This window comes from Doryrhamphus excisus, linkage group LG17 (assembly GCF_037039965.1).
Source record: "Doryrhamphus excisus strain RoL-2023G ecotype Guam linkage group LG17, RoL_Dexc_Guam_v1.1, whole genome shotgun sequence".
NCBI lineage: Eukaryota > Metazoa > Chordata > Actinopteri > Syngnathiformes > Syngnathidae > Doryrhamphus > Doryrhamphus excisus.
In genome coordinates this window covers 7,935,898-7,950,199 of record NC_136373.1, presented here as the reverse complement: position 1 = coordinate 7,950,199, position 14,302 = coordinate 7,935,898, and the positions used below count along the sequence as shown (strand labels likewise).

The 14,302-nt window shown below is 42.4% G+C and overlaps 2 protein-coding genes and 1 long non-coding RNA gene across 6 annotated transcripts; 1 reads left to right on the top strand and 2 right to left on the bottom strand.

Annotated features, from left to right (window-relative positions):
* Nucleotides 1-416: 416 nt before the first annotated feature.
* zbtb17 (zinc finger and BTB domain containing 17) lies at nt 417-7,378 on the bottom strand. Of its 4 annotated transcripts, none has more exons than XM_058085047.2 (15): nt 7,170-7,378; nt 5,969-6,207; nt 5,712-5,888; nt 4,893-5,186; nt 4,709-4,798; nt 3,839-4,062; nt 3,574-3,716; nt 3,000-3,300; nt 2,809-2,896; nt 2,349-2,465; nt 2,144-2,264; nt 1,929-2,059; nt 1,594-1,854; nt 1,331-1,420; nt 417-1,132 (listed from the first exon to the last, which is right to left on the bottom strand). In XM_058085047.2, the coding sequence occupies exons 2-15, from the start codon at nt 6,171-6,173 to the stop codon at nt 732-734; spliced, it is 2,643 nt and encodes an 880-aa protein (XP_057941030.2). In that variant the 5' UTR covers nt 6,174-6,207; nt 7,170-7,378; the 3' UTR covers nt 417-731. The 4 variants fall into 4 exon arrangements, with proteins under 4 accessions (XP_057941030.2, XP_057941026.2, XP_078654186.1 ...); XM_058085043.2 differs by having other exon boundaries at nt 3,839-4,065; nt 7,170-7,377; XM_078798060.1 differs by lacking the exon at nt 7,170-7,378 and adding an exon at nt 7,097-7,161 and having other exon boundaries at nt 3,839-4,065.
* Nucleotides 7,379-8,956: 1,578 nt separating this feature from the next.
* On the bottom strand, nt 8,957-14,054 carry LOC144901963 (uncharacterized). The gene is made up of 4 exons (XR_013630167.1): nt 13,541-14,054; nt 12,233-12,331; nt 10,184-10,357; nt 8,957-9,149 (listed from the first exon to the last, which is right to left on the bottom strand). It is a non-coding gene; the product is annotated as an uncharacterized LOC144901963 (long non-coding RNA).
* Nucleotides 8,972-14,117, top strand: fam131c (family with sequence similarity 131 member C). Its single transcript, XM_058085056.2, has 6 exons — nt 8,972-9,166; nt 10,465-10,520; nt 10,612-10,696; nt 12,165-12,398; nt 12,759-12,848; nt 13,567-14,117. The coding sequence occupies exons 1-6, from the start codon at nt 9,136-9,138 to the stop codon at nt 13,848-13,850; spliced, it is 780 nt and encodes a 259-aa protein (XP_057941039.2). The 5' UTR covers nt 8,972-9,135; the 3' UTR covers nt 13,851-14,117.
* Nucleotides 14,118-14,302: the final 185 nt, after the last annotated feature.

The following is a 14,302-nucleotide window of genomic DNA, read 5'->3' as shown; positions in this document are numbered from 1 at the left end:
ATGCCTCGTTGTGGCCCACCTCTGGCCTGTCATATATTTACCATTTCTGTCCGTATCCTCTTTTCCCCATATAAAATCCAGCTTTATCTCATCTAATATTTATAATACATTATATACTAACACTTTTTCTCAACTTGCTGTCAGTTTTCTCTAAAACTTGTGAAAAAGAACAACATCCGGATCAGCAGCCCCACTATGCGTCGACCCGTATTGGCTGTTGTGACTTTGTGATTGGCAGGCGCCATTTTCGTTTCTTTAGTTTTTTGTTCTGCAATACATTCACACCTATGGGCAATTTAAGGTGTCAAACAACTTAACATACGTATTTTGGGGATGTGGGAGGAAGCGGAAGTAAACATGCTAACCGCGAGGATACCATGTTCTCCTCCACAAGAAACATGTCTGAAACATACAAGCAGTGACTACTGTTTATTCGAGAGATATAAGGATTACGTTGTAACAAACAAGTTAAGACTTTCGGGCACAAAATAAATAATAAAAAAAAGAATAGACATACAATGCGTAACAAATCATGTTAATTTAGGAAAATACGACACAAAATATATAATTTTTTTTAAAGAAAAATGTACATACGTGAGATGAATGCCATGGGGAGAATGATACAGCTTTAGTTGGGTCTAAACGTAAAGATGCTGTAATAATGTACAATTTAGGCTGTATCATTTGTATTGCATCCACTGGAGTATAGTCCAAGTAACTTTTAAACATGACTACACTTGAACTGCACACACAATCAGCTCTGTCTCAGTTTCAGCTTTTTCACCTGCCTGGATATCACCTGCCATTTCCATTTCTCCATCTTCCCCTTTCTTCGTATGAATCACTCCTCTTTCTTCTTGTGGCTTGTCCACAATCCCCTCTTCCGCATCTCCCTCTTGGCCACGAAAGATGAGCCCCTCTTCCTGGATGACATGTTCGGTGGTGGGGGTCCATGCCGTGGCGGTCTCACCCTCAGCAGTGGTGACTGTGGTGTACTGGTAGAAGTCGGAGTCTGCTTGAAACATGACCAAGGCTTGTGCTGTGTGGATGCGTACATGCTGAGCTAGCGAACTGGCATCCAGGAATTTATCACCACATGAATCACAGGCATAAAGTATCTGGGTGTTGGGGTCTGGAAACAGAGGTAGTGTGGAAAATGACAAATGGTTTAACACACACACACATGCTATATACATGTATATATAAAATTATTTTTATTTGTTTGTTTTTGTAGGAAAATACCGTCTATGAATGACTTTCAAGAACCTTTGACATATGCATGGTGATTTATTCTCTAAAATTGCATGTACAGCGAGCTTTGTAAACTTACCTGCTTCTTGCACTTTCTCTACAGCTTTGGTAATTTCTGCTTTCAAAGCTTCCGTTTCATCAGCACACACTGATGCATCCACTGGTACCACTGTAAAATTTCAGCATGACATGGTTAGATATGACATTTGCACCCACAGTCCAAAAATATGTACAGTACTGTATGTTAGGTTCATTGATGACCCTAAAACCCCTAAATGGTTGTCTCAATGTGTTAGCACTGTGATTGTCAAGTAATAGATCCCAACCCTAAAATACTCTGACCTGTTAGCTGAGCTACAGCGCTGCCTGACAGGGTTCCCGCCGCCAGTGTGACAATGTCCTCGCTAACAGTTACTATGTTGATCTCGCTGTCAGACGTAGATGCCTCAGCACAGCCTTCGGCTCCCTCGCCTGTGCTGCTGCCAGCTACAGCCAGCATCTTCATGCCAGCTTTGCCGTGGTGCACGGTCTTGACGTGAGAGCGCAGATTGTCCACGCGGTTAAACCCCCTGCCGCATTTATCACACAGGAATGGTTTCTCGCCTAAAGATGAAGATATATGGAGAAAAACAGCAAATTCAAAAAATATATATTCACACATTTGCCATACTTCTTACCGGTGTGAATGATGATGTGCTTTGAAAGGTCTCCCACATTAACAAAGGCCTTGTTACACATTTGACACTGATGAGGGCGGACATTGTCATGGTGGCGAATGTGATTAGCCAATTGACTGGACTGTACAAATCTGCCAACAGAGAAACAAAAGATGTTATTAGTTATGTTATTAGTTTGCCATAAGATGTTTCAGACACTTTCTTGTCAGGCTGACCTTTTACCACAACGATCACACACAAAGGGTTTCTCTCCAGTGTGCTGGCGGACGTGTGCAATGAGGGAGCTGGCCTGCGTGAAGGCTTTGCCACAGGTGGGACAGACACAAGGTTTCTCCCCTGAAAGACAGGCAGTGTTGCACAGGTGGAGAAATACAGCATGTCATACTAAATGTGACGGGGTTCTTAATGTCATCAACTTACCTGTGTGGATGCGTTCATGTCGTTGCAGAGCCCCTGGGTCACTGAAAGCTCTTTGGCAGTGCACGCAGATGTATGGTTTTTCCCCGCTGTGGACCCGTAAGTGTCGCTTCAGATTTCCTGATGGAAAACACCAACACACATAAAGGTTTGCCTAATTGTTTTAAAACAAAAATATGTGTTGCTGCAATAATCGTCCTGTCATACTCAGATTCAGCAGATGGCGCTGTGGAGTAAAAAGCCTGCTATTTGCTACAACGTTGAGTTGGGAGTCAGCTCATGTTGATCAATAAACTTCTCTCCTTGTATTGTGTGTGTGTGTGTGTGTGTGCGTGTATATTCTTATCATAGTTTAAAGTATGCCATGTTTTTTGCTATTGGGCTTTGTGGAACAATTCTGCCTAGCAACAGGTGGTTGCGCACATTGGTGTCATAGTCAGAACAATGTAAAAACACAACTTACCTGAGGTGGTAAATTGTTTGCCACATTCTCTGCACTTCAGAGGCCCATCTGCGATATGGATTTTTAAGTGAGCCTTCAGATTTCCAATCTAGCAGACCCCACAACAAAACAGGTTAGGGCATCCAATATTAAAAGGATGATCTTACAATAAAATTCTACATGCTATCTACTACCATAACTGACACCATTACCTGATTGAAACGTTTGTCGCAGTGTGGACACTTGTTGGCCTTGTTGGCGTCGTGTGTCTCCAGGTGTCGCATCTTGGCAGTGGGGTCGGAGAAAGCCTTCTCACAGTAGTCGCAATGGTATGGCTTCAAACCGCTGTGCACCAGCCGGTGGCGCTTCAGGTTCCCTGACGTGGTGAAGAGCTTTCCGCACACCTCACAGCTGTACTGTGCCTCTCCGGTGTGCCGCTTGCGGTGCAGGTTGAGCAGGCTGATCTGCCGGTAGCTCTTTCCGCACGTCAAGCAGCTGTATGGCTTGAGTGGGCTGTGGAGGTGGGGGGAGGAACGATGCCACATTAGTTACCCTTGATGAACCGCACCTCCCTTATGCAGGCAAGCTTGTGTTGCCATCTATTTAGACAATGGCTGTGTCATTATCAGTGGATTGTAAACGTATACCATTATACAAGCTATACAATGACTACTTTTAAGCGCATCCGCATTTACTTTCTACAGTATTGTCCCCTACATACTAAAATAAAAATGGTTACTGAAATGCTTGGGGTACATTTAGTATACTGTACAAAATGTAGCTGACCTGTGTGTTTTCTCATGAGCTTTACAAGCCGCTGGGTCAGAAAAAGCCTTGTTGCAGTCTCGACACGTGAAGGGCTTCTCGCCCGTGTGAATACGCATATGTCTTTTGAAATTCCCAGTATGTGTGAATTTCTTGCCACAGTCCTAGAAAAACAAAACATATTGTATTTTTATTGAATTACCTAAAATGAATGTATCAGAAGAGACAAAAAGTGAACATTGCAGTGCTGAATTAAAATAAGCCTTGCATTCTGCACACTTCTTACCTCACATTTGTGTGTCATTGAGCTGTAAGGCTTGGATTCGGATCGGTTGGTGAAACCCGTGGGGTGAACCGGTCTCTCCATCGGATGAGTGGTTTCTTCTTCAGGTGCCATGTCTTCCTCATCTGCCTCATCCTCACATTCATTCTCATGGTCTGGTCTGGTCTGCTCTGTTGAGTCGGTCATCTGCTGGACTTTGTTTTTTGTTCCTTCATCATCTGTGTCGTCTTCTTTCAGCCCATCAATAGAAAAACAACATACCATAAATGCAAGGGGTTTAAGCCGTTCCTTTGTTGTCAAACTTTGATACACTGGTGCAGCTTATATTTAAAAACTACATTTCCCATGATGCTTGGTGCATTCTGGGGACCACTGCCACTGCTGGGACTATTGCTAGGCGAACAAGGAGAGCACACCGAAAGAGAAAGAAACAGACATGTGTGATGAAGAAATTATGACACTGTTCAATTCTGACACGGAAGAGGAAGACTTCAGTGGTTCTAGATCCCAAGAGAACGGCAATCGACAACTTTTATGGTATGGTATTGTTATCCAAATTGTCTTGAAGATGTATAAAGTACATATCTACTGCATCTATGTTTATCTAGTTATGTCACACACTATTTGGCACAGTTTAACTGTCTGGAAGGCACTGCTTGGGGGGTAAAAAGCATTTGTTTTATTAAAAGTTTTTAAAAATGCTTTCTGTCCAGCTTATATATGAACAAATCTGTATTTCCCTCTAAATTTAGTGGGTGCACTGCAATTCACAATATATTGACAACTTAAATCAAATAACTAAAACATTAAAGATTATAACAAAATGGACATGGTGACACTCCATTTGGCACTCAAACAACATCAATTGCTTACCAGGTGGGAAGTTTCTTTGGGGAGGTTTTCGAATCCGTCTACCACGAGAGCTTGTAAAAATGGGGGTGGTGACTGATTTGATAGGTTTATCTGGAAATCAATAGTCAAAAACTGAAATATGACGACGTAGAAATGCACTTTCCTTTTGCCAATACACACTTGCGTTCTCTCATCATGTACTTACGGGGTGTGTAGTCTTTATCAGCAGCGTCGGCCTGCATTGAGGGTGCATCCTGTGCAGCGCCATCCTCCTCCTCCTTTACAAGCATCCTCCTTTGAGCAGCAGTGGTGGTGGTTTTGGCAGGCTTTGTCGTTTGAACGCCGATGTCTTCATTTTCTTCAGTAAGGTCCTGATGTTCTGTGCTCTTGTTACTGTCTTCTCTGGGTGTTCTGGAGGGACTAAGCTCTGCTTGTAACGCCACTTCTGCCAAGTCACAGTCATGCTTCTCTTCTGACTGTTTATCATCTGTTTTTTCTCCTGTAGAAGTAGAGAATAGGTCCCCTATTATGCATAATTGTCTGCTTAGTGATGTTATAAGAGTATTATGTGTCTCTTAAAACTGTTTGAGCATCAAAAGTGAGAAAGGTTCTGGTGTTTTCATGACATCATGAAGGAAAAACCTCTTTCATCATAGATATGATACTGCCCCTGAACCACAAAAGCCAAAGAAATACAGCTGAATAAGTGCAGATTCTGGAAGAACTGGAAAGCTTTATGTGCTGGTTATCGTGTATAGCTGCTCTCCACAACTTAATGCAATGGCCCGAAAAATGAACATAATAGGTCCCCTTTAAAGCTACGGACACACAAAACGCAGTGTCCCCAATTGGGCTTACTAAATGCGCTTTTACTAAAAATTTCTAAATTCCAGCATCAAGGACACATTTTGTACAACGCACTACCACTACACCTCTGCAAACTATTTAAACTGGTGAAAAATAGCACAAAATAAGTGTGTTTTTTTTCCAATATCCCTGCAAACATACACAAAACTGGACTCACCGACAATATCCAATGTGATAAGAGATGGGGCTGGATTTGCCACTGACTGGTACACAGAACAAGCGTTTATAATCTCTTGCATTTGCAGGAAGTTAGCAACCGCCATCACATCCTCTAAATTACCAGGGTTCAAACTCAGCTTGGCTGTGTACATGAATTCCAGGACTTGTCCCAAACCTGCAGTGATAGACAGCATACCAAAAAGTTATGCTAGATATGTATTTAACAAAATAGTTCCAAATCTAGTTATAGTCCACCTGCAGCATTACTGATGTCCAGATGCACTACGTCCTTTTGGTCCAAGAAGAGGGTGCGGAAGTACACGCTGCAGGCCGCCAGCACAGATTTGTGGGCCTTGAAGTCAACTCCATCCACAACAAAGGTGCAGTCACACAGCAGGCCCTGCTTGCGCTGGTGGTTCAGCTGCTCCAGAACCTTCCCACTATGCCAAGGGAACTCCATTGCCCTTCAAGGCTTTTTGACTTCGGCTGTAACTCTGAGGATGGATGAGTGTTTAAAAAAAGGCAGTTGATTAATAATACACCCATTACACACCACACCTCTTCTTTTGGGCCATAGGTGAGCTGGAGTCTACCCCAGGTGAATTTTGGAGCAAGGACGTGGGGTCCACCCTAAATTGGGTGTCAGACACAAATAACACTTCACACTAATGGACAACTTACAGTGTCCAAAATGTTTTGGGGATGTTTCAACCAAATACATAGACATTTGGCTTTCTTGATAAAGGTTAAGTTCTTCCAGTTAGACTTGAAAACTTGAAAGACAGCTATCACTTTGTTACAGGCCATTTATTCTGATAGAGAAGATTCAAGTTGTTTTTACACACCGAGCAAATACCGTAAATATTATTTTAGGCATAATAAAACATGCTGAGTAACCTTTGAATAGTTTGTTGTCTTTGAGTAAATACAATATTTTATAATATAGCAGGTTTCTATCCATACAGAGGAAGCACAATTCGAATGTCCTGGTTTTCGGTAATAAAAATATAATCACTTTAGCGTTGTCATAATGATATAAAGTAAAATATAGCTTATTTAAAAAGACATCGGTTAATAAGCGATTAAACTATAAATATTATTTAGTTTAAGTATTTTGGCAAATGACACAAAACATTAATCCAGTTATCAAACACACCAGTATTACATACAGTGATTAAAGTATAGCCGAATCAAGCTTGAGTCCACAATGTTATCGAACTGCAAATGACATTTTTTGTGGTTAAATTGTAAACTTAGCACATTTTGAGCTTGACAGTACACTAAATCGATTGCAATGCCTATATCCTGGTTGCCTTGCTATCAGGGATTAATTTAGCATGCCTAGCAAGTATGTTGTTTGGAGACAAGATGGTGGACACCGACCTCATCGCCTCTTGTTTTCTAAGCTAGCTCGACCTAAACTCCACGAAGGCTGTTCCATTTTAGGTTCACATACCCACGGAATGTCGTATATATGGTCGCTTCTTCAATGCGATGTGAAATGGCTGGTCTTGGTCGTGTTTTGGAGCGCTTGTCTCGGTTAGACAGAAAATCCCCGATCGAGTTTTTCGGCGATCGATCATGTGATGTTGACTCTCACCGCCATCTTCCTCTCGCTGATCGATTGCAAGGGACGGGTCAGATGTGTTTCTGTGAGCATGCGCGGTGTGAACCACCTGTGGTTCCTACGTTAGACCGCGTGGTGGTGCTCAAACTCTGCTTTGATAAAACGCAGGGCTATTCAACCACTTCTTTGTCGTTTAAGAGCGGGTGCAGACTGGCTGGGTCTGAATCCGGGGTCTGCATCCTAAAAGCTCCTCCAAATGTGTCCTCCTTCTCCATAAGGCCCTTTGTGGCCCATCATGGATGAGCTCCACTGCCATGTCACTAAACTTTTTCAAAGAAAATACTCTAGGTTATGTCAACACAAAAGACCTCCACCATAAACTTTGTAAAGAACACAGTATTAATATACTAAAGATAATCATGATCATGATGGAGGTGCAGGACAGCCGCATGTATGTGGTACCACTATGAAACATCACTGATGGCCTCCAAACTTTCTCCTCCTTTGGCTTCCTGCACCTCATCATTTCAACTGCACTCCAGCTTGATATAGTGCAGGATGCTACTTTGCTGTATTACATCACATCATATATGGCATTAAATAATACATACATTAAAACTCGTGTTGTTGCTGAGTGTTGTACAAATGAACGAAGTAGCCAAAAAGTAATAACCAAATAAAGGAGCTATTAAAATCAGTTACTTTCCGCCCTTATCCAGTAGTCTCCTAACCTTGATATGGAGGCTGAAAAGGCATACAACGCTTTGTCTTGCAGCACAGACTTTATTGTGCATGTGACAACCAACAGTGGGCCGAGAGCATGGCCTTGCCACAGGTTGCCAGACAAGAGAGAGGAGAGCGAGAGCCCTCTGCTAAATCCAGAGGACTACAGCACACAACTCCCACAATGCAATTCCCTATTAAAGAGCCACCTGCCTTAACACTACTACCACTCTGGATGGCAGTTAACCCTTTAGCAACATCCCACCACAACACAAAATAATAGTAAATTGTCCCAAAGGACATAAGTAAAACACTCCCCTCTAGTGGTCAGATTCCCGAATCGCATAAGGCACCTTGTAATAAACGCCGTTGGCAACACATAAAACATGTAGGGTACAAATGTTAAAGGTACTTGCAAACATATGCATACCAAAACATCAGGGATTCGCAAACTATTTTACTATTTTAATCTCTGTAGCCGACTCCTGTCTTTTTGCAATTCTCCAGTCTTTATTTATAATTAATTAATATTAATTTAATATTGTAACATACTTTACATTAAATTAATGTTAGAAACATGTTACAAAAATTTGCAATTTTAGCAAGTTTGCATCCTGGGAGGAGGCAAATATTGTAATATATAATTTAGGACTTGAGATAAGTAAGTAAATGAAAGGTACGTAAATCAATTAAAGTAAAAGCCTATAAAACAGGGTTAGGGTAAAAAACAAACACACACTTTGTTGCTATTGATGTGACAATGATTTTCTTTTCATAGACTGGAAAATAAAAGATTGGGTTGTGTGGCGCACTCACCCCCCCACCCCCCAAGCTTCCCACCACTCCATGTGTGAGCAGAAGGGGGGCAATCGAGATGCAGAGGGGAGGGGATTTGTTGGAGACGTCACCAAACGTGCATTCATACTTTTCCCTCATTTTCTGCCCTTTCTCTCTCTCTCCTGTGTGTCTCCCAGAGTATGCATCAACCCACAGCTCGTGTTTTTTTCACTCCCCCCAATTCATTTCACAGCGTTTGGTCACCTCTCTGCTGACATACTTCATCTCCTGCCTGTCTCTGTGATCCAGCTCCGCGACTATGGGGACCAGATAACCGCCAGGCATTCCAGAGATCATGGGGGGCTGCCTCTGCAAAGATCACAAAGGTCAGTGGCAAGGTGCATGCGTGTCCGTCTATATGTGTGGATGGGCTCTCATTTCGTGGCGCAGTGCAAGGCAAGGTGGCGCAGGGTGGCGGAGCCCAAGCAGTGGTAATTTGGTCCAGTGCACCACTGTATGTAGCCAATTTGGTAATTTGGTAGACTGGACTGTGCCAAGATGGGCGTGGCGGTGCACCAAGGGAGGTGTGCAGGTGCGCCGTGCAATGCGCCCGTTCTACCAAATTAGAGTCCAATGTGTCTGTAAAAGTTTGACTGCTGCTTATCCTTATCATGTATTTGCAACACTAACATTGCTGATATCTCCAATGCACAGCTGAATCATCTGCACCCCCAAATCCATTCTGACTTGATTCTATCATGGGGGGAGTGGGACGCAATCATCCTTAAAATTTCTCCTATTATTCCCCACAGTCTTTGAGACTTAAAGGGCTCATCTTATTTGTATTGACGCTGCTTGAGAAGGCGGTGTTTACTCAACATTCTCCCTCAAGAGCCTCATTCTATTATGAATGAGAGCTGATTCTTTGAGATTTCTTTGGCCTTGCTGCCACACAACATTTAACCTGTAATGCACTCTGAAAGGATTTATATATGTGGGCGAATAACAGATACAACAGATGTGCGTAAAACAGAGAAAAAAGATAGTAGGGTGGGATTTAACCCCACAGGGACCTGACTTGCTAATAGCATTCAATGTGAGTAGAATTACTGTAAATAGTTTGAACAAGTGATTAGTATTCACATTTTTTGCAGAGCTTGGTTTTGCAGCATATTCTCAAATAGAGCATGAGACTAGAGAGGTACAATGAAATAATACAACAATAAAAATGCAACAGGTAATGATAGCTAGATTTAGTCTATGTGAATATGAATTTAATGTGCATATACGACATGGGGTGTATTTGTGGCTGTTTTAAGTAAATACTAGTTGCTGTCGTGTTGCCATAGCAGCAGCCAACTGTCTTGATGCCATTTCTCATGGGAAACCCTGTGTCCACTGACCTTTTAAACGTCAACTTGTCATTCATCTGCGACTCATCCCCATCAGTTCCAAATTAAGTTGACAGCGAGGACCACAGCCAAGATATGCATGCCAAGAGGCTCCAGTTTAATGGGTGTTTGAGGATTCAACGCGCGTCGTCTCATCTAAAGTGGGCCTCGCTTTGACCCCTGGCCCTGAAAATAAATAGAAAGAAAGTGGTTGTTATGAAGGTCCTGAGCTCACACTCAAGCAGCATCGGAAAAACAAATCAAACACCAGTGCTTGTGTATGATTTCCCCAGAGTTCCACTATCCCATGACAGTGCTACACGAAGGTCACCCTGCAGACTCCACCAAGGTCAGTAAAAGAAGTCATCCTTTTTCATTTTAATTTGAGCCTGTTGGGTCACCAGGTTGAAAACACTTCACTGTGGCATCCCCTTGTGCAGGATGGCCAAGCTTCATCAAATGGCACAGCTGCAGATAAAAGCGGGGACTATGGAATTGGCGAGCTGGCCACCTCCTCTCTGTTAGGTGAGACTGCATGCATGCTCACACACACAAAACAAGTTGTGGGAATTATATTGGTAGCCATGGGATTGTCTTCCTTCTTTCCCTCATACACAAACTGCATAATTAGAGACAAGTCTAATGTAATCTAATCCCTGGTGCTTCTTATGTCCATTTCTTCTTGCCTCTTTTCTGTGGGAGGTTCATAAAACTTGTGACCTTTCCACAGTGAAAATATCACTAATGAAGGCCAAGCAGATTGTGCACGGCCTATCGAATAATACACAGAACAAGGGTGATGATAGCAGCTATGCCATTAAGTTAGGCGATGACATTAAACAATCCAAATGAGAGGGTGTCAGATAAAGTATATTTGTCCTTCTTAAATCACAACAATCACTTCTACTGTAATATTTGTTTTATTACAAGGCCCCCATTACGCAAAATTTAGTTTTTAATGATGTAACAGGAATGTGTCCCTGTAACCTGTTTATCAGCACCAAATGTAAATCTACCATATGGTACCCATTATGTCATTGTACGGTCATATCACCTTGTACTTCGGTAAGTGACCAAAAATAAATAAATAAATCTAAAACAAAGACAATAAAGTTACAAAAAAAAGCTAGGATTTCATAAGCTTTGCTTCTTCCTACTCCTTTTGGACATGTGGAACTGTGAACTGATTATTTGATGCACTCAATTGAAATCTGATGCATGTTCAAATGAAATAAAACCATTACCATTACCATTATTTATCTACCTATTTGTCTTTAAATTTATCAATCCTCACCGGTCCTCCATTTTTGTCAAGTTGTCATGACGCCATGAAGGATAGACCTCCTTCCTCATGGACATAATTCCACCTCTGACCTGACCCTAGCTATAGATGAGGCGCCCCACGTAGTACGTATGCCAACCACTTCACAGAGAACAGCTTCTCCTGCTGTACATCCATCTTGCAGTGGATGTGGGTGGGCTGCACGAGCCTCCTACGATGCCCACACATGTACGCCCCCTGGGCAGTGGAACATACCACAACCTTTCATGAAGCGCACCTAAGGCGAGTAACTCTGATTACCCTACTTCCTCTGCATGCCGGCCATGGCCAACACATTTCCCAAAATTGCAGAGCCTGTGTGTGTGGTAATGCGTATGTCGGGATGTAACTCCCGCTTTAAGTTAAGACGTCTCGTTTATACATTTTGGGCTTCTTTCAGGGCTCATTTCCAAATGTCCAAACCTCGATATCTTCATTTATAGATCAGAAAAGTGGAAAAAGCATAATAGGTCCCCTTAAAATCACATTTAGATGAAAAGGTTGTGTCAACCACATGCACATCTTCCCACTCCTGCTTTCCAGCACTCATCTTTCAAGAATTTCCTTCAAATTGACTCCTATTTCCTTCCTCTGCCCGGCTGCCCTTTATTTAATCCATTTTATCAAGATGCATCCCTCTATTTCCTCGTCCACCCTGCTGTTTCTATTTAGGTCTGGTGGCCACGATAAAGGATCACATCACCAAGCCGACAGCCATGGCCCAAGGAAGAGTTGCTCACCTGATCGAGTGGAAAGGCTGGGGAGGAGGAGGTTGGGTAGGAGGAAGAGGTGGCGGCGAGGCTGGAGGAGGCGGAAGCTGGGGGGTGGTGGGTGCCGAGCTGCAGAAAGATGAACAATTTTACTCCCAAATGACGGATGAGATCAAGGAGGCTCGCTTTGCCGCTGGTGAGTCACAGGAGGAATTTAATTAATACAAAAAAAAAACCATTGGACATCAGGCTTCAGTCATCATACGATCGTAATGTTATTACATTTGTTCCTTGGTGTGAGTGTTGTCACCTACGCACACGCACGAGTGTGCAACTACTCATCGTTAGCATTGGTAGCCCCTCGTTTCCCACATAAGGAAAGTTGCTGAGCATTTAAGAAAGTCATAAATCAGTGATGAAGGGGCGGGGGTTGTTCAATCAATAGCTCTTTGTGGGACAATGACGTTCATGTTTTTTCTTTTTCGTTCTCCCTCTTGAGGGATTATCAGTACATTTGGTGAAAAATAAGAGCTGTGTTTGTGTGCCTTCTTTGCAGGAGTGGCAGAGCAGTTTGCCTTGGCTGAGGCTGCTATGAACGTGTGGTCCATGAATGACAGCTTAGAGCAACCTTCCACGAGCTTGCAAGGTTTGTCATCATTTGACAAACAGCAAACAAAATGTTTCTTTTGTTTGTAATGGAACAATGGTTGATTGGTTTCAAAGTTCTGCAATTCTCAAGCAGTATTTTAAAAAATGTTACTGATTATTTTTAGAGGTAATAATCCTGTGATTATTACAAGTGGGTTCAGGGAATGTCTGGGGGACCTGAGAGATGACCTGCTGGCTCACCATATCTGTTCTACATTTTCTAAATATGCTTTGGCTTATCTTCCCCACCATACTCAGCAGGTATAGCATGTAGCGTGCCTTAACTGTCATACAAGTCTAAAAATAACTTAACTGTAACATGTATAATATATACAAGCAACTTTGTCTTTTTCAAAGCCGCTTAAAATCAAAGTAAAAGCATACACGCACGAGCAGATGCACGCCATTTATCTCATTTACTCCCCTCTAATACAGTCGTTTTATTAATTATATGCACATGTTTTTATGTACACCATAATAGAGTACATGTTTGTAATGATCAGTGCTAAGAAATGTGTAAATAAAAGAGCAAAGAGAAAAGAAAGAAACATTTGCATGAAAGATAATCAAGTTTGCAAAGAAGACGGCTTTGGATTTAGGTTTACCAACAGCACAGAAAGTTATTTTTTCCAAAAACTGGTTTTGAAAAAGATGGTTTGTGTCATCTCATATTCGGGTCAATACATTTACCTGGCTCTTTCACTGTCTCTTCTCAGCAGCACAAAACCACTTTTTGTCTCACTTACTGCTGGATGGTGGATGCATGGGCATTCCACAACACCTGTACAGCCTCCATGCCCGGACACACGGCAACAGCCAGCTAACAGATCAGATGGCCCCCACACAACCTCCACCACCAATGGCATCCATTAGTCCAACGTTCATCAGACAGAAGGAGAGGATTTCTACCAGAGAGAACAAATGCACCGTCACTGCAGAGGCCGCCGTGCGACACATCGACAGCAGCTCCTTGTCTGAGGATGATGTTTTTTATAATTAAAGCGGCTTAGCGGTCCAAATATGTGGATTTGGGTTCAGCACCAGCATTGACTGAAAAACCTTCAGAAGAACTCTTTAAATGGCCTTCAGATAAAAGACTTTGAAGAATACGTGTGAATGTATACAGTAGATACGTACAATCAGAAGTGTTACTGTATGATGCTGGTCGTTTTCATTCACTAATCCTTCACCCTGAATCAATGAATAATTGTTAATTGTTAATCTGAGAGTGAAGAGAAAAAGGCTTTGAAATAAAAGCGCTGTTTGAGCAGCTCGTATTTCAAAACGTATGTACCGTCTTGGACAGACATGGTGTTGGTGAAAAGCTCAACAGAAGGCCGTGTGATGATATGCATCATGGAAGTAAAACCTGCACAGTGCACTTCTGAGATGAAGGATGGTCAAATCTCTTCAAAGAGGCCCGGAAGTCGTTCTCCATGGCTTCTTCAAACT

Coding starts and splice junctions, on each gene's coding strand:
- zbtb17 (XM_058085043.2), bottom strand. CDS start 6,173: ATGGAGTTCCCTTGGCATAGTGGGAAGGTTCTGGAGCAGCTGAACCAC. Junction 2,466..2,808: donor CAAACAATTTACCACCTCAG/GTAAGTTGTGTT, acceptor GTTTTCCATCAG/GAAATCTGAAGCGACACTTA. Junction 1,855..1,928: donor GCACATCATCATTCACACCG/GTAAGAAGTATG, acceptor CTTCATCTTTAG/GCGAGAAACCATTCCTGTGT.
- fam131c (XM_058085056.2), top strand. CDS start 9,136: ATGGGGGGCTGCCTCTGCAAAGATCACAAAG. Junction 12,399..12,758: donor GGAGGCTCGCTTTGCCGCTG/GTGAGTCACAGG, acceptor CCTTCTTTGCAG/GAGTGGCAGAGCAGTTTGCC. Junction 12,849..13,566: donor ACCTTCCACGAGCTTGCAAG/GTTTGTCATCAT, acceptor GTCTCTTCTCAG/CAGCACAAAACCACTTTTTG.